Source organism: Chiloscyllium punctatum, chromosome 45 (assembly GCF_047496795.1).
Source record: "Chiloscyllium punctatum isolate Juve2018m chromosome 45, sChiPun1.3, whole genome shotgun sequence".
Lineage (NCBI taxonomy): Eukaryota > Metazoa > Chordata > Chondrichthyes > Orectolobiformes > Hemiscylliidae > Chiloscyllium > Chiloscyllium punctatum.
Window position 1 is genome coordinate 58,387,972 of NC_092783.1, and position 25,069 is coordinate 58,413,040.

Sequence of the window (25,069 nt, forward strand, 5' to 3'; positions counted from 1 at the left end):
CACCTTTTCCCCATAACTCTTGATTCCCTTTGAGATTAAAAATCTGTCCATCTTGCCCTTTAATATACTTAACAACCCCGCCTTGATAGGTCTCTGCAGGAATGGATTCCACAGATTCACTACCCTTTGAGAGAAGAAATTCCTCCTCATTTTAACCTCAGTAAGATGTCTCACCTGAAAGTGCAGAACCAGACAGGGAGTGTCAGCCAAGCCAACATGCACAAAATCTTTGGAATGGAATATAGATCCATAATTTTCTGACTTGTAGTTGAGAGAGAGTTACATATTGATCCACAGCTAAAGACAAAATGGAGGATCTGGCAAATATTGTATTCAGCATTTGATGACTTGATTTCTGAATGTTTGTCATGTGATGAGTTAGTATTGTGCTATGAAGTGTTCAGAAACGAGTTATGAGGATATTGCCAGGGTTGGAGGGTTTGAGCTATAGGGAGAGGCTGAACAGGCTGGGGCTATTTTCCCTGGAGTGTCAGAGGCTGAGGGGTACCTTATCCAAGTTTATAAAATCATGAGGGGCATGGATAAGGTGACTAGATTAGGGGAGTCCAAACCTAGAGAATAGAGGTTTAAGGTGAGAGGGTAAAGATTTAGAAGGGATCGAAGGGGTAACCTTTTCATGCAGAGAGTGGTGTATGAATGAAGTGAGCTGCCAGAGGAAGTGGTGGAGTTTGGTACAACTGCAACATTTAAACGGCTTCTGGATGGGTCTAGAGGGTTTAGAGGGATATGGACCAAATGCTCGTAAAAGGACTAGATTACTTTAGGATATCTGGTCGGCATGAATGACTTGGACCGAAGGGTCTGGTTCTGTGCTGTACATCTCTATAACTCAATGTGGATGGTCCCAAGGAAGGATATTCAATTATTTCCATTTATTATCCTACTGTGCAGTAAGGTACATTGACTGATGAGTTGGAATACATCAAAAACCTTAGTGAGAGAAAGCTGCAAGGGTGGGTTACTGGTCTCCAGTTTTTGCATTAGCCAACTGAAAACCAATGAGGAAGATTGAATTTAAATGGAAGTTAGGTGTTCAAACAGTTGACACATAATGCTTCATTCAGAGGAAGTACCTTTCAGACTGTTTTCTAATAGGCAAAATACAATAGAAGGTTCGTATGATCTATTTGTACATATTGTTCCATTTCCAGAAAGAGCAATAGTTGTCCTAGTCTGGAATTAACCATGGATGATAGCCTGACATAAATGGATTAACTCTTGTGTACTGCTTCCCCCTATCCTACATCCATAATGTGCTGCACAACATCAGCTTCTCATTCTGATTTTGTGAATGCTGCTTTGCCACTAACTCTGGAGAACAGTTCAGCCTGTAGAAACTAATTGAAAGCATGGATAATAGATTACCTGAAATTTTCAAAACATAGTTTGCTAGATTCTTGTTGGGTAGGGCCATCCAGGGTTTTGAAGTTGTGATGAAGATCAGCCATGATTTGATTGAATGATGGAATAGTTCCAGAGGACTGAATGGCCTCCTGCAATTCTGATCTATCTTTCTTCCCCAACTTCTGAACTCTCAGACAAAGTATTGGTCATGTTTTGCATTCTTCACTGAACACATTAAGCAATTTATTAAAATCAGGTCTCATTATTAAACCTGGGCTGCACTTACTTAATATAGCAGAGAGAAAATAAAGCAGGTGGCAGCTTGTCGATGAGACAATCTTACTAAAACTGTCGAGCTGCTTATATGTCAAAACAAGTGTTAGGGAAAGTGTTGATGAAATGTGGAACTTGCTAACACAAAGAATTGTTGAGGCAAACAGCACAGATTGCATTTAAGAGAAAACTAGACAAGCAGATGAGGGAGAAAGGAATAAGAGTTTGTAATGGAAATAGTTTCATCAAGTTACAACAAGACAACAACACAAAAAAAGAGCCATTTGGCCCATCTAGACCATGTCAGATTCTGTGTTCACATTGCATCTTTTCCCACCTTCCTTCATCAGAAAGGAGAAGACAAAGGGATGACCTGCCAGAAATCTTTAAGATAATGAAAGAATTTGATGCAACTGAAGAGAAAAAAAATACATATCATTTATGGGAAAGATAAAAACTGGAGAATATAGAACCAAAAGGAGGCATGTGTTGCCCACTGGTACAATAGAGGCCTTTTGAGACCAGTGGGCACTGCAGGAGCTGGGGTTTAACATCACCCTGGACATTGTTATTTTGATTTGGTGAGTTTCTGTGAACCATGAATTGTTTCTGTTATAGACCCACTGGGAGCTGTTAACCCACAAAAGTCTGATGATTTTAGAATAGAATAGGTTGACAGTCATAGGATTTAGCTAATGAGTTGTTTGAGATCCTCCATTAGCAATTGTTTAATCAGTAAGATTGGAATTGAGGTCTCAATCAAATCAGTCCTGATCTTCTTGAATGTTGGAGAAAGTTTGAGGAGCCTCCCAATTGAATTTCAGTGGCTTCCGACTTTGAATCCACCTGGGTAGACAATAGAGTTATTCCTGATGAAGGGCTTATGCCCGAAATGTCGATTTTACTGCTCCTCGGATGCTGCCTGAACTGCTGTGCTTTTCCAGCATCACTCTGATCTAGACTCTGGTTTCCAGCATCTGCAGTCATTGTTTTTACCTAGAAGCTTGAAGGGCCAATTGACCTTTACTTCCCCCTATTTCTTTTACCTCAGGTTAAAACAAACAATGTTAATGTGAAACAAGTGAATTAATGTACAAATGCCTGTGCCAACCCTTGAATAAATATTGTAAAGTAATTAGCCAAGATCTTATAAATGGCAGAGCTTTAAGGGCTGAGTGACCTACTGTTGTTTTCCTTGTATGATTTTGGAAAGAAAATGAACAATCTTTGAGATGTGAGTATCACTAGCAAAGCTGGAGTTTTGCTCATCCTTTGTTAGTCTCAGATGGGCCGCCCCCTGACTCATTGGTGGCGTAGTGATACAATCAGGTGTGAGTGAAGAGTCCAGTGATATCTTTACTATTCTAGCACTAAATTTTTAAAAAAGACCATCATCCATGTAGAATGTAGGTTAAATCAGTTGAGATAGTGCATTAGGTCTGGATTGGGTCAAGACCTGGGTGTAGGTTTGCTCGCTGAGCTGGAAGGTTCATTTTCAGGCGTTTCATCACCCGGGTTAAAACGAAATGAGTATTAGGGCAAGTTCAGCTTAGAGATTCCACAAGTCACTCAGGCAGGCACCAGGACTGACCAAGGTATCCAGTAGATATTGGCAACCCTGCAATAGCTCGTCCCAGTGGTATTCTTCAAGTGATAACAGCCATCTTTGAATTAAAAGCTCATAGGTTTAAGTGCTACAGTCCAGGACCTGGGGACAAAGTTAAGATCTTGTTCCAGTGGAGTGTTATATTGTTGGTGGTTCAGTTTTCTCAGATGCAACATTATAACAAGATCCTGTTTATTTGCATAAGTGGTTGTATAAAAGACCACCACACAATCATTATATTAAAACCTTCATGTCCACTGAATTATCCAAATATGCTCCATGGCCAAATAATTAGTTTCTGAAGCATCCACCTCATTGCATATGGACCTCATCCAGTTTTTGCACAGCAAGATCTCATGGAAAGAGGTAAGTAAACAATTTGTCTGTTTTGGTGATGCCAATTAAAGAATAAATATTAGCTGGTACTTGAGGATAACACTCTTAATTAATCTTCAAATATTGTAACATAATTAGATTTCACCCTTCTCCCCAGCCCACAGCATTGTAGAGAGGGAGTTCCAGGATAGTTCCAAGTCAGGACAGTGTGTGTCTTGGGTAGGAACTTGATGGTGTCCCCATGTATCTGAAGTCCTCGTCCTTTCAGGTGGTAGAGGCTGAGGGTTTTTGGAAGCTGGTGTCGAAGGAGGTTTGGTGAGATACTGTAGTGCAAATTGGAGACGGTGCACAGTGCTGTCTTGGAGAGTTGGTGGTGCAGGGAGTGATGGTGGTGGATGGGAGCTGATTAAGGCAGAAGGGTCATGGAAAGTTTTAGACAAGGAATTCTGGAGCTTAGCGCCTGGAAACTGAAAGCATGGTTGTTAACGTGAGGCAAAGAGCAGAAATTGATGTTGTTCTCAAGTGAAAGCAGAAAATGTTAAGAATACACAATCAGCATCTGTAAAGAGAAAAAGCAGGCACATGTTTCAAGTAAAGACACTACAACTTGCATTGGCTTTCCGTGCTGGAGATCAAAGGCATTCTGTGGGTCTGTTCTCTTGTCTAGCAGCTGTTTAGAAAATGCAAAAATATTTTCTGCAAATTGGTTCAACTAACAGCTCAGCAAAGTGCCTTTTCTTTACCTTTAATGAAAACAGCGCTGACTGTTTGATCTGGGGCCTTTTGAACAAACGAAAGCTCTGTCTCTCACTGTCTCAATCTCTCTCCCACTGACCATCAAACCCATGACAACCAATATTTCCTCAGGCTCTGTGCTGCATTCAACATGAAGCTGGGAAAAGAATAACCAATGAGGAAATGAATCAAGAAATCTATAAATATTACCATGAAATCTCACGTCCTAAGAAGCCAAAGACTTCAAGTGTTCTACATCACTGACACAGTATTTTGGCAATAAACTAGTCTCCATGTGAACAAGTAAACCCATTCAGGCTGTTCTTGAGGTGGCTGGAAGTGTGTCAGGGGTCTGAGAGGTGGAAGGGGCATGGGGCAGACCGAGAGCCGGAAGGGGCATGGAGCAGACCGAGAGTCGGAAGGGCGTGGGACGGGCCGAGAACTGGGACGAGCGTAGGGACAGACCGAGAGCCGGGATGGGTTGGGGCAGACCGAGAGCCAGAAGGGGCATGGGGCAGACCGAGAGCCAGAAAGGGCATAGGGCAGATCGAGAGACAGAAGGGGCATGGGGCAGACTGAGAGCTGGAAGGAGCATGGGTCAGACCGAGAGCCAGAAGGGGCATGGGGTGGACTGAGAGCTGGGACGGGCATGGGGCAGACCTGACCCGGAAGGGGCATGGGGCAGACCAAGACGGGCGTAAAGGTGGGCTGGCTTGTGGCTGGAAGGTGGGAGGGGTGTGTGGTTTGTTGGGTTGCCTGGGGTGTCTGTGATGGATACAGTCTGGTTCGTCGGACTGTTTTGTATGTATTTGGGTTTACTGTTTCATTTTTGAGAAGATAAGATGGGATTTGGGGTTCATCCCCATTTCCCTGTGAACTGGTTGTACGGTGGGGTTTAGGGTTTGGCCTTTTGCCCCTTTTCCCTGTAAAGTGCTGTTTCTTGTAAATCGCTGCTTCTTGTTCAGTGTTAATTGTTTGTTTGTATTTTGTACTAATTGATAACATTTAAAGAAAAGTAAACCGGTTTGGCTCTGTAAGTCCTTCAGGGAAGACAATCTGCAGTCCTCACCCAGTCTGGCCCCCATATGACTCCAGGCCTACAGCAAAGTGCTTGACTCTCAATTGTCCTCTGACAGAATTGGGCAGTCACTCAGTCAAAGGGAATTCTTAGGATCCCTCCAGTGTGGAAGCAGGCCATGTGGCTCATTGAGCCCACGCTAACTCTCTGACGAGCATTCCACCCAGACCCATCTTCATCCCTGTAACCCTGCATTTCCCATGGCTAACCCACACAATCCCTGGACACTATGGGCAATTCACCTAAACTGCACATCTTTGGACTGTGGGAGGAAGCTGGTGCACCTGGAGGAAACCCACACAGACACAGAGACAATGTGCAAACTCCTCGTAGACAGTCATCCGAGGATGGAAACGAACCCGGGTCCCTGCTGCTGTGAGGTAGCAGTGCCAACCACTGAGCCACCGTGCCACCCCAATGGTTCCTCATCCCATGCAAGAATAAAGAAGAGAATCATGTCATTGTCTTTCAACCAAAGTCCATTTTTTAAGTACTTGTAATTTCTCATTTTTGAATTGTCACTGACACTTGCTATGCCTTTCATTTAAGTGATAAGAATGCACTAATGCACAATTGACCTCATTAGTCCAACTCTTTAGGAAAATGCTGTAAAACCTCACATGAAGCACCACAGGTCATTATGGCTCTAATATAAATGTAAGCTGTTGTGTCTGATAGTCACTGAACATGCCAGTATAATAGAGAAGTGCAGATTTAATTGGTGGCTGGAATAGTGGCCATCAATACCCATCAGTGCGAAAAGCTCTTGTGACACCTTGTTCGCATCCCTACCTCTAGGCTTGAAGGTCTGTGTTTATTCCACCTGCTCCAGACATGTGTCATAAAGTGCCTGAACAGTTTGACTAGAAATATCTATCCCCACCTTGATAAATAAGTCAGCTTAAATGATGGAGCTAAGTTGTTTTTTTTTGCATAGTACCAGGTGTCCTGGCTTATAAATGTGCACATATAGTGAGATTTACAGCACAGAAGGAGGCCATTCAGTCCATTGTGTCAAAGAACAAAGAACCTTACAGCACACTGGAACAGGCCCTTCGGCCCTCTAAGCCTGCGCTGATCCAGACCCTCTATCGAAACTTGCTGCCTATTTTCTAAGGATCTGTATCCCTTTGCTCTCTGCCCATTCACGTGTCTGTCTAGATATATCTTAAATGACGCTATTGTTCCCACCCTTACCACCTCCGCTAGCAACACATTCCAGGCACAATTCCATTTAAGGGGTATTTTCTTAAATGTCTGCCATTGTCAGCTAAATTTTCTACTTTGTTTCTCTTAGTCCACTCCAGCCAAATCTGCCCTTATTCTTTAGTAATTATTCTTATTTAAATTTAGTTCTGTTGTTTCCTAGCCAGGTTTTTCATTCTTAACCTCATTCTTAAGTTCTACCACATTATGATCATTGTTTCCAATGGGATCTTTTACACTGAGATAATTTATTAAACCTGCCTCATTACACAATTCACATTAAATCTAAAATAGCCTGCTCTTTGGTTGGATGCCCCACAACATATTGTCCTGGGTGACTGTCCTGAATATAATCTTTGACTTCTTCCTCATGGTGACCTGATCAAAGTCTTCAAGATATTAACAAGAAAAGACAGAGTGGATAATTATTTCCACTGGTTGGATATTCTCAAAGTAGGGGGCAGAATCTGAGAATAAATGCCATATCATTCAGGAGAGACATTAGGAAGCACTTCTACACACAAAGGGTCGTAGATGTTTGAAAATTCCTACCACAAATGCAAATGGACACTGGATTAGTTATTAACTTTAATTCTAAGATAGACAAATTTTTGTTGAACAAAGGTACTGAGAGATATGGGGCAAAAGCAGGTATATGGAATTAGGCTGCAGATCAGTCATGCTTTCATTGAATGGTGGAACAGCCTTGAGAGGCTGAATGGCCTACTCCTGTTCCTGTGTTACTTCTGCCAATTTTTTTTTCCCAACCAACATGAAGGTTAAATACATGCATGATTAATGCACTGCCTTTTTTACATCCCCTCACTATCTCTTGATTTATTCTCTGTCCCACAGAACAGTCAGTGTTAGGAGCCCTGTAGACTACTCCAATCAATGTCATCTTCTTTTTGTTTTTTCTTACCTCCACCCATATGGATTCCACAACATCCAATCCAAGAACATCTCTTGCTGTCTTAGTTCTTCCATCTTGTAATTAACAAAGTTATCCCAGCACCTTTCTCTTCCTAACTTTCTGACTGAAAAATTACATACCCCGGAATACTTAGTTCTCAACTTTGATTTTTCTTGGAACCAGGTCTCTATAATAACTGTAAGAGCTGCACAAATACAGGTTTTTGGGCATGATCTCACAGTTATTACAGAGACATGGTTACAAGGAAATCAAAGCTGGGAACTAAGTATTCCAGGGTATATAGCTGCACAAACACAGGCCTTTGGGTATGATAATTCATTTACTGTAGAGATCTCCTCTAAACCACTTACTCTTCATCTTAAACTTATGCCCTCCGGTCTTAGACATGTCAGCCATTGGGAAGAAATTCTCACCATCTGCCCTGCCTATGTCTCTCCCAATTTTATATACCTCAATCAGATTCTTTTCAGCCTCTTCTGCTTCAGGGCAAACAAACGAAGCCTGTCCAGTCTCTCCTCATCATTGAGACTTTCCATCCTAGGCAACATCGTGGTGAATTAATTAATAATAAAAATTAATTTATTATTTACTTTATTATCCATGTTATTTACATTTGAAGAAATCCCCATCTTTAGACTGTATAATTTTGTTAACGCTATCATCAATCTATAACTGATAAGCTAATTTTAAGAAAAAGAGAAAAAAAAAACTGGAAGCCAAAATACAAACTGAAGACCTCATTTTTACCTTAAAAACTAGAAATACAAATCTGTTCACCAATTCGCAGCTTTGTTTAAGGAAAAGCAACAAACACGTCCTCCTTCCTTTCTCTGCTCAACTCCTTGAAATGTTCAACTCTAGCATTGAATTGTAATTTGTACTCTCAAGAACTAAGTCACACTAATTTGGCTACTTATATACACTCCCAACACAACAGGTCTACCTGAATTATTTAATAAGGATCCAGTTTCAGTTGGTTCTTAATTAAATTGCTTTTTCATGAGAATCATTGAGGAAACACCACTAAAGGCTGGCAAGTGCAAAAATTAAACTATAGATGTTAGATTAATGTTGATTACAAACTAAATCAGATTTGTGGAAACTAAAGATTTGGACTTTCTTACTCAACAGCTGTGCACAGTCAGTCCAAAATTAACTGATTCCTTTGCCCTACTCAAATCCATCTCCATAACCTCCAGCCCTACATTCTAACTGTGGACAATAGTCTTTTTCCACAGCATTCATGGCTTAGACATTCTCTCCCTAAGCTTTTTCACCTCCCTCTCATTCTTTGGACCTACTTCAGTCCTCCAAAGGCTTGTATGTTTCTTTTTTCTGTATCCATTTACCCTCGCACATCTCTTCAGTACCTTGGCTATTGTCTACATTAAATATTGCTGTTACTTCTTCGGCAGCATGGTCCCTTTAAACATGTCATGATAAGACAGTTCCTTCACCTCGCTTTGCAGTAGCTTTGCTTTTTCTATTTCGTGAACAAATGTTGTGATTGTGTTGATCTCTGAGGCAGTGTTAAACTGTGCAGAGATCATATGCTAATAATTTGACACTTGGCCTATGAAAGCACATAATTGTGAATCTAAACCTTGTCACAGCAGCTGTGATCTGGAAAATTACTGATTTAATCTTGCTGCCCTTTCAAATCGCATCCTGCTATTATAAACAAGAATCTCCCTGATTAAAGAAAGAATGATTTACATTTGTGTAGTGCCTTTCATGACCTCAGGAGGTACCAACATGCTTTAATGCTAACAAAACACTTCGGAAATACGTTCATGTTGTAATGCAGGGAACACAGCTGCCAATTTGCACTCAGCAAGTTCCACTAAGTACCTATGTGATAATGATCAGACAATCTATTTTCCTGATGCTTATTGAGGGATTAATGTTAGTCCATCATGCTGGGAATATCTCCTTTGCTCTTCTTTGAATAAACTTGGGTCATTTTGTACCCACCTGACAGGTTTGAAATCTCATTTGAAAGATGGCACTTTTGACAAAGTAGCATTTCCTCATTACTAATTTGGAGTGTCAGCCTAGATTTTGGGTTCGCGTCTCTGGAGTGGGACTTGAAATTCTGACCTTCTGACTCGGAAGTGAGAGTATTATCCAGTGATCTTAGGCTTACGTTTTACAACAAAAGTATTTGAATCCTCGGCCTGTGTTCAGTCAACTCTTCAGCTTTTATCCATGGAGTGTATGCCCCTCAAAAACCAAAAGAATTACAGATGCTGTAAATTAGAAACTAAAACAGAAATTGCTAGAAAAGCTCAGCTGGTCTGGCAGCTTCTGTGGACAGAAATTGAAGTTAATGTTTTGGGTCAAGTGACCCCTCTTCAGAACTGGGATGTACCTCTTGTTTTATCCTAAAACAGATTGCCTGACACATTATTCTTATTAAACTGCGTCTGTCACCTTTCTGCCCACATTATGAGCCTGTTTATATCTGCTTGATGTTGTTTGAGAGGTTACAGATCTCCAGTTGCTTCAATGACCTTCGAATATAGTGAATCTCTCACAACTGGGATCTGAATTCAATCTAATGATGATCACAGGGACAGGGGTTGGAAAAATGGAATGACTCCCTCCAATTCCTTCATTTCTTTTTCCAGTTTAGAAATCTTCTGCTTTTGTATGACAAAGTTGTTACTAAAGTGTAATGCAGAACACAATCAAGTTTTCACCTTAGATTTTCAGAAACTTCCACATCTGAATTGCATTGGAATAAGTTAATTTGCAAATCAGTTTTATAGCCATGAAGTTTCATTACGGGTGATGTGGAAGTATTTCCTCAGCTCTCACAGACCCACTTCTTTCTTCCAGCTCCATCACCTGAAATTAAAATAAGTGAAATGAAGAAGTTTAAGCGCCGTTTCTCACTGTCAGCTCATCGGACGGAAACTATTGAAGAGTCACTTGCGGAGTTTCAGGAACAAATCACCAACCAGATAAAGAACAGGAGGAATGATGGTGAGTAGCTGACAATCTTGTTAGACTGACTACCCAGTGCAAAGTTAAATTATTGACACTGACTGGTCAGTGTATTGTTAGATTACTGACTGACCAGTCACTATACTGCTAGATTATTGACCATCTGGTCAGTATACTAATAGATTACTGACTAGTCTGTATACTGTTAGATAACTAACTGACTAGTCAGTATAGAGTTAGATTACTGATGGATCAGCCAAAATACTGTTACATTACCAAGTGACTAGTTGTACATTATTAGATTACTGACTGACTGGTCAGTATACTCCTGGTTTATGGACTGACCGATTAGTAGCCTAAAGTTTACTGACCGATCGATTAGTTAGATTATGGACTGACTGGTCAATAACCTGGAGTTTACAGACTGGCCAATACCTTTTTAAGATTGAAGACTGACTGGTCATTATCCTGTTACATTACAGGCTAGTGAGACTTGACCATTCACTAAAATTCCTTTTTCAGTCAGTGGAGCTACCAAACAGTTGAAAACAATGAAAGTGAGATTCTGCATTTACAAGCTAGAGAAGTTGAGTATAACTTTGGCAAGACCTCAGCTTGAACTGAATTCTTTGTCACTGATATTTGGTTGTATATGTTTCAGGAGCAGAGGTTCTCCTGTGATGTCTCTTTGTGGGGCATATGATCCATGATGATCTGAGACCTATTCTTCTGCTGAGCTAGATTAGCTAGTCACATCAGGGTAGGTAGAAATCCCTTCACTCACTGGTAGTGAATCTTTGGAATTCTCTACCCAAGAACACTGTGAGTACTCAGTCATTTACCATATTGAAGACTGATTATTGGGTACTATGTAAATCAAGGCTGTGGGGATAATACAGGACAGTGATCCTGATGTAGAAAGTGGGTGACAATCTTATTGAATGTTGCAACAGATTTGAGAGGTTATGATGTCTCACCCTGCTCCTATTTATCTTAGGGCTTTCAGTGGGGAAGGCAAGAAGGCAAAATCCCTGTTAGGAGCTGTTTGTCTTTATACCAGGGCAGGCAATATCGAACTTGTCAGCTTTAAAAGCACACTGCCTAGCTCACACTCATGATCGAAACACAAAAAGGAGAAATCATAGAATCGGTCATTTAGCCCACAACACTCCTCCAAAGGGCATCCCACCCCCATCCACCGTCCCTGTAACCCTGCATTTCTCATGTCCAATCCACCTAACTTGTACATCTTTGGGAGGAAACCCACACGCAGACACGGGGAGAATGTACAAACCCCACACTGACAGCTGCCCGAGGCAGGTATGGAACCTGGTGCTGTGAGGCAGCCGTGTTAACCACTGAGCCATTGTGCTGCTCCAAATGTTTGGAGCATTTGCAAGAGAGAGGACCCCAGCACCTACATAACCAGATCGCAACACAATTGGAGGAGGCTAGCCTGCTTCTTGAGCTTGCTTGACCATTCAATGATAAAATTGACTGTTCTGCATATCATCTCCAATCAGCCTTCTTTTCACCATATCCTGAGTTTTGTGACAGCCATAATGTAAAAGTCTATAGTAATTCACAATTACTAAGATTATAGTTGGAGGCTGTAGGTGGTTTTGGGCTTTACATTACCGGAAAGGTGTTGAGACATTGAAGTGCAAATTCACTGGGTTACTGTCTGGAATTAATTTGAGAAGGCAGTAGAAAAATAGGGGCTTTTAATATTAAAATATGCAATTTTATTGAGGTGAAAGATTTACAAGGATGTTGCCAGGGTTGGAGGATATGAGCTATTGGGAGAGGCTGAACAGGCTGGGGCTGTTTTCCCTGGAGCGCGGAGGCTGAGGGGTGACCTTGTAGAGGTTTACAAAATTATGAGGGGCATGGATAGGGTAAATAGGCAAAGTCTTTTCCCTGGGGTTGGGGAGTCCAGAACTAGAGGGCATAGGTTTAGGGTGAGAGGGGAAAGATATAAAAGAGACCTAAGGGGCAACTTTTTCACGCAGAGGGTGGTACGTGTATGGAATGAGCTGCCAGAGGATGTGGTGGAGGCTGGTACAATTGCAACATTTCAGAGGCATTTGGATGGGTATATGAATAGGAAAGGTTTGGAGGGATATGGGCCGGGTGCTGGCAGGTGGGAGTAGATTGGGTTGGAATATCTGGTCGGCATGGACAGGTTGGACCGAAGGGTCTGTTTCCGTGCTGTACATCTCTATGACTCTATGACTCTATAACTGTATGACTCTTACCCACCAAAAATCTACCCATCTCAGTCTTCAAGGCTCACAAACTCTTGACGCAGAATTTTCCAGATTACTTTTGTGCCAAAAAAATTTTGAACTTGCTCCTCAAAAGCCTGTATCTCATTTTAAGATGCTGTTAAGAGGGAAGAGGCAGAATGTCTCTTCCCTCTGAAGGGTTACAACTGACCCATTTATGTTTTTACTGTACCAGATCATATCTGGTAAATACAGACAGATATTGTTGATGCAGCTACATTCTTGTGGCTGCGTTCACAACACAATATTTTTTGCTTCTCGCTTTTCCAACATTGCCTGGTAAAGGTCTTCTTTAACATCACTTCCCCCATCACTTCCCCCACCCCCAATTCCACATCTGCCATTACCAAGATTCATTCCCATGACAGCTTTTACCAGAGCTTCAATCTTCATGTGATTTCACCAAAAATAATTAACTCATCAAAATTGAGGCAATCACAATTAAGCCTCAGGCAAGCAAAACATTAACAGAATTAATGAAGCACACATAACGAGGCGTAAACTCAAGATTCAGGCAAGACTCATCATTACTTTTCCCCATGCTTCAGTTTAATGCAGCATCGTTTTGACATTATCTAGAGTCTGTGGGTGGAATCATCTGCACATAAATGATCTCACTACCACAATAAAAGAAGAAGTGCAGGAAAGGTCTCTATGGTATCCTGACTAAAACTTATCTTTCACCCAATATTATTGAAATAGATTATCTGGTCCTTATCTTGTGGCTGTTCGCAAGAGTTTGCTGTGTGAAAGTTAAGTTCCCACACTTCCTGCATTACAATTGTTGTTACACATTGAAAAGATAATTCAGGCATTGTAAAGTGCGTTTGGATGTTCTGAGGTTGTAAAACACAGTATGAGAAACTGATGCCTTCTTTCTTTGTGTCATTCTGATGTTCTGCTTTCAAATGTGTTGAAAATGCTTTGTCAGCATGGTGCAATGTAGACAGTCAGAAAGTGCCTCAGAGACTTCCAGTGATAAAATGTGAGTATAGACCAACCACAAATCTTATCCTGCTGGCATGCTGTGAAATTTGCACATACTTGGTGCTTTCTCTAGTAACTGCAATGTTAAACATCCAATGTCTAAACCCAACAGTACCTTAAATCACAGAATCACAGAGTAGTTATGGTGCAGGAGGGGACTATTTGGCCCATATGTTTGCACTGACTCTCATCATGACTTAGTGTCTATCTCCTGCCTTTTGCCCATACCCTTACACTTAGTTTCTATTTAACTAATCATCTGATGCCCTCTGGAATTCCTCAAACGAACTTGCCTCCACCACACATCTATGCAGGACATTCCAGATTCAGGCACTTGTTATGTTTTCACTCACTACACATTTGCTTCTTTTGCAAATCTCTTTAAACCAAGTTGCTGATTTTAATGGAGATTTTAGATTAGATTTCTTACAGTATGGAAACAGGCCCTTCGGCCCAACAAGTCCACACCAACCATCTGAAGAGTAACCCACCCAGACCAAGGCACCTAACACTATGGGCAATTTAGCATGGCCAATTCACCTGACCTGCACATCTTTGGATTGTGGGAGGAAACCGGAGCACCCGGAGGAAACCCACACAGACACGAGGAGAATGTGCAAACTCTACACAGACAGTTGCCTGAGGCGGGAATTGAACCCGGGTCCCTGGCGCTGTGAGGCATCAGTGCTAACCACTGAGCTACCGTGCCACCCTCGTTCCATGTTAGCAAACCCTCACATCCTCACACCACCACTTTTCCAAAAAAGACATCAATTTTTTATTACTTTTCTCCATTCTGACCTCTCCTGTGGCCCACATCCCTCATGTTGTGCCTGAGATGACAAAGTCATTTGGGTAATGTTTGGAAAGTTATCTAGTGGGGTTTTTATTTATGGTTAAACTGAATTATCCACTTATATTGCATTATTCTCAATGTTCCTTGCTGTTGATCTCATTTTGAAGGGAACTCAAGCCCTAAGTCATAAAGGAGGATAATTCAACATTATCCATTTTGTAGCTTTGCAGTTCACATTATCACCTCACCACAAGCAATTCCACAAAATAATGCCTCTCAATGTCATTATCCTTCTCCATTTGGCAGCACACTTAATTCTCCGATATGGTTTTATATTGTAATTAATATAACCACATAAGCACCATGGGAATCCCTCACACCTCAGCGAGTGAAGGTGCTAAATCCCAACTGTTTGGCAGTAGAATTCCAGCAGCGTTTGAGTCCCAGTCAGTGGTGACAGAGGGTGGTGGTGGATGGTTGTTTTCAAATTGGAGGCCTGTAACCAGTAGGGGGTGCTGAAAGGATCAGTGCTGGATCCACTGCTTTTTGTCATCTGTATACATGGTTTGGGTGTGAACATAGGTGGAATGAGGCAAAAAAATACTGCAGATGCTGGAATCCAAGGTAGACAATGTTTCGGGTATGACCCTTCTGCACCTCCTGATGTTATCTGGTTTGCTGTGTTCTTCCAGCCTTCTGCATGTCTGCCTAATATAGGAGGGATGGTTATTAAGTTTCCAATGATACCAAAATTGGTGGTGTAGTGACAGTAAAGAAGGTTATCTCAGAGTATAGTGGGATTTTGATCAGATGGGCCGACGGGCCGAGGAATGACAGATGGTGATTAATTTAGATAAATGAGGGGAATTGCATTTTGGTAAGACAAATCAAGGCAGGACTTATGCACTTAATGATAGCATCCTGGGGAATGTTGCTGAATAAAGAGACCTTTGGAGTACAGGTTCATAGTTCCCTGAAGATGGAGTCACAGGTGGACAGGGTAGTGAAGAAGGTGTTTGATACACTTGCCTTTATTGGTCAGTGTGTTGAGTATAGGAGTTAGGATGTCATGTTGCATCTGTACAGGATGTTGATTAGGCCACTTGTAGAATATTGTGGTCAATTCTGGTCTCCCTGCTGTGGGAAAGAATGTTGTTAAAGTTGAAAGAGTTCAGAAAAGATTTACAAGGACGTTGCTGGGGTTGGAGGGTTTGAGCTACAGGGAGAGGCTGAATAGTTTGAGGCTTTCATCCTTGCAGCATCGGAGACTGAGGGGTGACCTTATAGAGATTTAGAAAATCATGAGGGGCATGGATAGGGTGTTTTTTTTTCCCCCAGCGTAGGGAGTCCAAAACTGGAGGGCATAGGTTTAAGGTGACAGGGGTAATATATAAAACGTACTTTAGAGGTAACTGTTTCACACAGAGGGTTGTGCGTGTATGGAGTGAGCTGCTCAAGGAAGTTGTGGTGGCTGGTACAATTGCAATATTTAAAAGGCATCTGGATGGATATATGAATAGGAAGGGTTTAGAGCGATATGAGCCAAATGCTGGCAAATGGGATTAGATTAGTTTAGTTTATCTGGTCAGCATGATTGAGTTGGACCGAAGGGTCTGTTTCCTTGCTGTATAACTCTATGACGCTGTGACTCTAAAGTTCAAGTTCTACCGCATACTCTATAGCAGTGTCCACCTGCATTGAAAGGTGCAGCATCATTGAACATGTCCTCAAGTTCATCCACTTTAGATCATTGTCTATTAAATCTGCAGAATTTGTGGATGCTCTTGATTGTCTCAGTCAGAAATTGGGAGTTATCTAGCAAATAACTTGTCTACTGACTCCCCAAAGCCTGTCCACCATCTACAAAGTACAAGTCAGGAGTGTGATGGATGGGTGCAGCTCCAACAACACTCAAGAAGCTTGACACCATCGAGGATAAAGCAGTCCACTTGATGGTCTGTCTACCCACGACCTTCAACATTCACTCCATCCAGCAGTGATAGAGTAGCAGTACCATCTACAAATGACACTGTAACAACTCACCACGGCTCCATCCAAACTAATGACCTCTGACACTGAGAAGGACAAGGGCAACAGGTGCATGAGAAAACCACCAACCGCAAGGTGCCCTCCAAGCTACAGATTATCATGTTAATGATAATGATCTCATAGTTAAACACTTGTCAGGGACTGATTAACTCTGTGGGTTAGTTTATTTAGAGCAGTAGAACACATTGCAGGTTAAGAAACTGATGTTACAGCAAAACCACTGTTTTTTGTGGATGCAGCCTGCAGGCTCAAAGTAGACTAACTGCAAGATAAGGTCAAAACATTGTATGGACACAGTATGGGGAATCCTTAAAGGTGAACTCTCTAAAGGCAATGTACACATCAAACACCTCCTGACTAGGAACTATATCAACATACCTTCCCTGTCACTGGGTCAAAATTAGAACAACGTCAATATCTAACAGCACAGTGTGTGTATCTACACCCCATGGAATGCAATGGGTCAGCAAGGATGCTCATGGTCAATTAGATATGGACAATAAATGTTGGTCTTGCTGGTGTTACCTATATTCTGAATTAATAAAAACTTTTGTCAGTCTTGCTTTCACCTATTACCCCATGCACCTTTCCAAGCTTTATGTAACACTCCTTTTGATTCTCATCATCTCTCTCACTCTATTGACCTTGATGATGCACTATACACTGGACCTTAGCCTATCTTAGCCTACAATTCATAATTGGAAAAATGGTTGACCCAGAATACTGAATGGGTTAATGCTTTGTGCTTTGTATGATACAAGTGTTAATCTTCATGATCAAAGGGAGGTGGGCAGAGAGAACAGTGTTTGAATTCTAAAAGCTTTTTGGCAGCATTTGTGTTTCACATCCGTTTCCTTTGATATCCCAATCCTCATTATTCTGCTTGACAAAAATAAGCATCAAATAAACAACAACAAGATAATTAAAATAAACCGTGCTTACATCCCATGTGATGAGGTAATAGTCATTAGTATTCACCTGCTAAGTGTGGTTAGTGCCTTGGAAGGTTTGTGACTGTTAAATGTTGCTACCTCCCCCACCCCCTCCCCCAATTTCCATCAGCCCAGCTCTCTTTTATTGGCTGCAGGAATATCTAATTTAAATGTATCCTTCTGTTGGTTCCACCTCAATCTCTGCCTTTCATGTCCAAGCCCCAGGGGTTTCCAATTCCTGCCTTTCATTTGCCAATTCTGTTGCCTTTCTCCTCTCTAGCCCAAAGCCATTGGCTCATTGGCCACAGCACTTGATCAAATCCATGATCCTGCCCAGATCTCCTCCCATTTCATTGGACTGGCTGGGGAAGCCTGTAGCCTTTTCCCCAATAGGTACTGTTGGTAGCTGAAGATCCATTCATTGAGATGAAAAGTGTGGCACTGGAAAAGCACAGCAGGTCAGCAACACCCAAGAAGCAGGAGAGTCAATGTTTCAGGCATAAGCCCTTCATCAGGAAGGGCAGTTCTTACTTTCTACCATTCAATGAGATGGACAATCACAAGCCTTTATAAGTATATTAACAATAAAGCTCTCCATCTTGTAGAAAGGTGATTCTAATGTTAAGTCAAGTGACCTTTCACCTGATTAATAATAGTTGCATTCAGAAAATAATTCATCCAACACGGACACTATCCAACACTGACCTGACTTTGATCTAAATGCTAAAATGCAAACCAGACACATTCCTGGAACAAGAGGGTATGCAGTCGTTGTGTATTGTCTTTTAATCTGCTCAGTTTTTGTTCATATTTGTTCTTTCTCATGTGATTGGAGAGGTCTGTGGCTAAAGTCAGCCTACTGGATGGGAGATAGTTGGACTAGAGTATGATGAAATAAATCAGATCCATTTTAAGTCCAAAGATGTGCAGGTTAGGTGAATTGGCCATACTAAATTGCCCGTAGTGTTAGGTGCATTAGTCGGGGTTGAATGTCGGGGAATGGGTTTGGGTGGGTTGCTCTTTGGAGTGTTGGTGTGGACTTGTTGGGCCGAAGGGCTGTTTCCACGCTGTAGGGAATCTAATCTAATCTAAAGACATATTCCTTTGTTCATGTTTATAATGAAAAGCTCCTATGTAAACTTTCCATTCTGCATTTATTAATTGCAAAGGAGGAGGGTATTTGTGGAGAGTATTTGTGGGGAGGTAGTGGCCTCGTGATATTATCACTGGACTGCTAATCCAGAGAACCAGGTCATGCTCTGGGACTTGGGTTCGAATCCCATTATGGCAGATGGTGGAATTTGAGCTCATAAAAAAATTCCAGAGTTAAGAGTCTAATGATGATCATGAATCCATTGTAGTTTGTCAGAAAAACCCATCTGGATCACTGAAGTCCTTTAGAGAAGGAAACTACCATCCTTACCTGGTCTGGCCTTCATGTGACTAGCAATAATATGGTTGACTCTTAACTACCCTCTGGGCTATTAATAATGGACAGTAAATGCTGGCCTGGTCTGTGTTGCCCTCAGCCTGTGAATGAATAACAAAAAAAATGTAAGCAGAGAAGATGGTGGTGAACTGCCTTCTTCAACCATTGTAGTCCATGTGGTGAAGCTGGAGCCACAGTGCTGTTAGAGAGGGAATTTCAGGAGTTTGACACAGCGACACTGAAGAAATGATGATATATTTCCAAGTCACGAAGGTTGGTAGATTGGAGGGAAACTTGCAAATGGTAGTGTTCCCATGCATCAGCTATCCTTGTCCTTCTACATGGTAGAGGCCATGGATTTGGAGGTGCTGCCAAAGACCCTCAGTGAATTTCTACAGTGCTTCTTGTAGATGGCATATATTATTGCCACTGTGCATCAATGGTGGGAAGTGTGAATGTTTAAAGTGGTGGATGAGTTTTTGATCCAGTTTGCTGCTTTGGACTGGATAATATTGAGCTTCTTGTATGTTTTTTGGGTTGGACCAATCCCGGCAGGTGGGGAATGTTCTATCACACTCCTGACCTGTGTCTTTTTGATGGTGGACAGGCTTTGGGGAGTCAGGAGGTGAATCCTTTACTAATGGTAGCAGGAAGGTGCCAGTTTGTTTGAAGAAAAGGAGGGGTCTGGTGATGAGAGCTGCAATCAATCACAAAATAGAAGGCAGGGGCTGAGAGGTGCTGGAGAGTGGCGACAGCACATTCTGTAGATTAAACACACTGTGATTGGAGGACACCAGTGATAAAGTGGATGGTTACATAGTAGAGTGGCTTGGGTTACCACATCTGTTCCTTATGGTGTTTCATGGAAGCTGGAACATCTTCATGATTAATGGCTGCACCAAAATTACATTGAGAGGAATTTGATAAGAGACTGGGACTTTTTTATTTCGAGTAGAGAAGACTCAGGGGCAATGTGATAGGGGTCAGAAACATGAAGAAGATGCAAGGGAATGAAAGAAAGGTGAAGCTGTTTTCCGTTGTAGAAGGTTGGGAACCAGAAACCATGGATATTTGGCCATTGGCAAATTAACCAATAGGGCAATGAGGCAACATATTTCTTAGGTAGCGTGTTAAAGGATAGGGAATTGATAAACACAAGGCATTAGGTATTGCAGAGCTCTGGAGAAAGTGTAAGGCAATGAGACTAATTGGGTACCTTTTACAAAGAGCTAGCATGAATATAATTGGCCAAAATGTCCTCCCTCTTATCTAAGATGGTGCTCAAGCACATTTGAGCTTTAACAAGTCCAAAGCCTGTGGAGTTGTTACTATCATCCTCCTCTCAAAGACAAGTTAAAATATTGAATTAATATACTTGTAGCTAAATCAGCCTTCTCTACATTTAAAAAAGTTAAATTATAATGCCTCCCCCACAGGTTGTCAAAACAAGTCACTGATGTGGTAGGTGGGTGGAGTACAGTTCCCTGAAAACCTCCATTTCAATCTAACCCACAGCAGTGTGAAAAATGACAGGAACTTGGGATATTTCCACTTAAGTGCCTAAAGAGGATTATAACATTTTGATATATTGCATAGAAAGATATTAGAAGCATTGAAAGGCTGTTTGATTGGTATCCCAGGACCATTAAATTGTATAATTAGGTACATTCTCTTCCTAGTTAGTGGGGGAGGTGGGGCTAGGAGTCTTCATGTTGGGTGGGCAGCAATGGTGGTCAGAGGCAGGAGGTCATTTGGTGATACCCTCAGGAATATATCCAACCTGAATAGCTAACTAACATCAACAGACATAATGTGTCTGGATAAGAGAGTTTTTGGATAAGATAAAGTAAATTTGGCAGATGGAGAATAATATGAGAAAATCTGAACTTCTTCATGTTAACATGTTTATATGCTAGAGAGAGAGAGAGAGAGATGGAATTTAAAAGTAACAAGGTTTTGTGAGACCACATCTGAAGCACTGCAATTAGTTTTTCTCTACTGAAAGCTGCAGAATTCAGTTGACTGATACATGGCGTTGTCTTGAAAGTACAGGTCTGTACTCTTCAACTGAAATTTCGAAGAATGAAAAGTGATCTTATTGAAACGTTTAAGATAATGATGGGGCTTGGTGGGGAGATGCTGCATAGGTGTTTCCTCTTGTGGGGGAATCTAGAACTAGGAGATATGATTCAAAGTGAAGGAGTCTCCTACTTAAGTCGGAGATTATGAGAATGTATTTTATCTTATAGGGTTATAAGTCTTTAGGATTTTCTAATCAGAGATCAGCGGAGGCTAGGCTATTGAATATAGTCAAGACTGAATTGGAAAGATTGTTGACTGATAGGGTAGTAAAGGATATAGGGAGTGGACAGAAAGATGGAGTTGAGGCCACATTTAGATCAGCCATGATTGTATCAAATGGTGGAATAGGCTCAAAGGGACCGAATGGCCAATACTCCCTCCTAATTGTGTGTCAATGTATACAGCTGGTCGCAATATTAATGTGGATTGACAGAGAGGTCTCTAGGACATTGAATTGGAAAATGGCAAATGTGCTAGTTGGAGAAGTGATACAGAGGAGCCAGTGTTGGACTGGGATGGACAAAGTTAAAAATCACACAACACCAGGTTATAGTCCAACAAGTCTATTTGGAAGCACTAACTTTCATAGCGCTGTACCTTCATCAGGTACCTGATGAAAGAGCAGTACTCCGAAAGCTAGTGCTTTCAAATAAATCTGTTGGACTGTAACCTGGTGTTGTGTGATTATTAACCTAATTGCAGACATTAGTCCTGCATTAAGATCCTGAGTTTGGGATTAAGCTATGTTAATGAGAAAAGGAGATGAGGATCTATATTTGCATCTAAACTTCGGATCTTCTTGAGGATGATAATGAAAAGAAGCCTTTAAAAAGCACTTCAGAAAACTGTCACAATAGAGCACTCACCACATTTGCTTCAAAAGCAGATGTTAAACATATGATCATCTATTAGGACAAAGGCAGCAGCTCCATGGGAACACCGCCATCTGCAAGTTTCCCTCCAAGCCACTCCCCATCCTGACTTGGAAATATATCACTATCTCTTCAGTGTCGCTGGGTCAGGGTCCTGGAATTCCTTCCCTAACGACCTTGTGGTTGTAACGATATTTTATAGTCCACAATGTTTTAACAAGGCAACTCACCACCTTCTTAAGGGAAATTAGCGATGGTTAGTCAGTGTCCTAACTAACAATGCCCATATTCATGAAAAGAATAAAAATCTCAGAAGCACCTCAAAATGTCTCACACACACCTTTTGGTGATTGAGGGGGAAGTGCTGAGCTGATGATGGGGAATGGTCTCTGTTCCTTAGGCATCTTTGAAGAATGCCATGGGATCCTTCAGCTAAACTATTATAACAGGAAGCTACCGGTTCAGGTTGCTACTTCACTCAACTGAGGGCAGGGAGAGCAGAAAGACTACTTGGGTAACAACAGTATTTTATAATTCACTGCATTCAAATGAAGCATTGCATCACTTTTGTATCTTCCATGACCTCAAGAGGATGTCCAAAAGCTCTTTACTGTCAATGAAACACTGTTCTAAGATAGAAATGACTGCAGCCAGCATGCACACAGAAATCTCCCATAAATAGGAATGTCATAACGAATATATTTCTTAAAATAATATGGGTTGAGAGATAATTAGTGCCTGGGATACCTTGGAAAACTCTTCTCCAAGAGAGTACCTTAGGATAATGTGGGGAGTTAGGTGGATTGGCAATGCAAAATTGTCCGTAGTGTTCAGGGATGTGCAGGCTAGGTGGATTGGCCATGGGAAATGCAGGTTACAGGGATAGGGCAAGGGGGTGGATCTAGTTGAGATGGGTCAGTATGGACTCGATGGGCCAAATTGCCTGCTTCTACACTGTAGGGCTTCGATGATTCTTTGGTAGTTCAGGCTCAGCGAAGAGGACAGATGGGGTCTTGATGTAATGTCTCGTTCACAAGACCACAGTTCCTCAGAACTACACTGAAGGGTCAGCCTGAACTTTCTTTGCTTAGGTCTCTGGAGTGGGACTTGAACATGCAGCTTCTTGGATGTAGGTTTGCTCACTGAGCTGAGCTAGGTAACAACTTCAGTGAGCCTTTGGATGAAGCCTGGCTCACTGAAGTTATAATCAACTAAGGTGACGAAACATCTGAATATGAACCTTCCAGCTCAGCGAGCAAACCTACATCCAGAACCTCAACCTGAGCTACAAATCTTCTCAAAACTCACTGATACAGCTTCTTCCTCAGGCACAAGAATACAACCCCCCACACCCCACACCATGTACACCACTGTCATTAGGTTATGGGCGTTCCTACCATAGCAAAATGGCTGTGTTCCAATGAGAGTTTGGTAGAATCATCACAGAAGTAGTATAAATGGCTCTCTGTTCAGTAATATATTAGTTACTGTGACATCTTATTGCAGTGAGATTTTGAATTTTTCCAGGGGACTATTGTTTTTGCCAATCTAGAAATGGTGGCCTCAGCGCATCAAAGTGATTTGTAATTATGTTGAGAGATTTAATATGTTTTTAATATAGGAGCAAATACTTTCTTTGACGCCCTTCTAATGTTGGGGTGGAACCTAAAATTTGGATCTGTGCTTTTTCAAGAGATGGTTCAGAACTGGGATACATTGCTTCGCACAAAGGACCATGGAACTTTGTGTCCAAAAATGATCTGCGCGTACTTAATAAATTGCTTCCTCAAAGCTGGCTCTGCTGCTCTATGTACTAATACTGTCAGATGACTTAGTTTCTAGTTTCCCATTTGTCAGTTCAGCTAATGTAAAGAGCGAGCGTAGCCAGTTAATAGTGCAATTTTTCTCTGATTGCAACATGATTTGCCCACTGAATAAACAGTGAGATGTTGTGGCGTAGGTGAAAAACAATCACATCTGTCGAGTGCTACAATCTATTAATAGCAATGAATTCTGCCATCCTTATAGGATTCCTCTTGTGTCTGTAAAACCAGAAGTAATTAATGGCACTTAGGAATTGAATGAGTTTCCAAAATGCATGCTCAAATAAATTGAACATTGTGAGCATTATGCAGAGTTAATATTGACACAAAACTATCAATTGGTGAGAGAGAGGTGAGGGTGAGTCTTCTGCTTTCAATTCACTAACTGGAAAAGTGTCATGACGGAAGCTGCAGTAAATAGGGTCTCCCAGTAGTAAAATAGGAGTAGCAGGAGACCATTCAGCCCCTCAAGACCACTCTAAGATTTTAGATCATGGCTGATCATCCACATCAATGCCATATTCTCATACCTCTACATCACAGAATTCCTACACTATTGAAACAGGCCATTCAGTCCATCAAGTCCAAAATGACCCTCTGGAGACCCTGGAACCCTGTATTTCCCATGGCTAACCCACCTACCTGGACATCCCTGGATGCTATGGGCAATTTAGCATGGCCAATCCATTCTAAGCTGTACATCTTCAGTCAGTGGGAGGAAACTGGAGTACTCAGAAGAAACACATGCAAACAGAGAGAGAACGTGCAAACTCCACACAGACAGATGACCAAGGGTGGAGTTGAACATGAGTCCCTGATGCTGTGAGACAGCAATGTTAACCATTGAGCCAATATGCTCAGGAGCTAGAAATTTATCAATCACAATTTTCAACTTATTTAATAATTGAGCCTTCACATCCCACTGGGTTACAGAAGTCAAAAGATTCCCCATCGTCTGGCTGAAGAAATTCCTCCTCAGTCTTAAATGGCCTCCCCTTTATTCCACAACTGTGTCCAATGGTTCTAGACCTCCCGGCCAGGCAGAGCCAATATCTCTCTTGTTGAGCCCTGTAATAGTTTCGTAAGTTTCACTGAGTTTTCTATAAACTCTGGAGAATAAAGGTAGGAATCAGGATCATTTTTCCATCAAAATGTAGCCAATGGAGGGCAATTACTTCGGGTGACATGGTGGCACAGTGGTTAGCACTGCTGTCTCACAGTATCAGAGATCTGGGTTCGATTCCAACCTTGGACAACTGTCTGTGTGGAGTTTGCATGTTATTCCTGCGTCTATGTGTGTTACCACTGAGTGCTCCAGTTTCTTCCCAC

The 25,069-nt window shown here is 41.7% G+C and overlaps 1 protein-coding gene across 3 annotated transcripts in view; it reads left to right on the plus strand.

The window, feature by feature from the left end:
• LOC140467472 (cyclin-dependent kinase 18-like) overlaps window positions 1–25,069 on the plus strand; it is a 129,735-nt gene that overhangs the window by 21,607 nt on the left and 83,059 nt on the right. For 2 of the 3 annotated variants that reach the window (XM_072563875.1, XM_072563874.1), the window contains exon 2: window positions 10,375–10,521. The exons of the other annotated variant lie outside the window; for it this stretch is intronic. In XM_072563875.1, coding sequence (XP_072419976.1) covers window positions 10,404–10,521 — 118 coding nt within the window. In that variant the 5' untranslated portion in view covers window positions 10,375–10,403. The remainder of the gene's footprint in view (window positions 1–10,374; window positions 10,522–25,069) is intronic. 3 annotated transcript variants of the gene reach the window in all.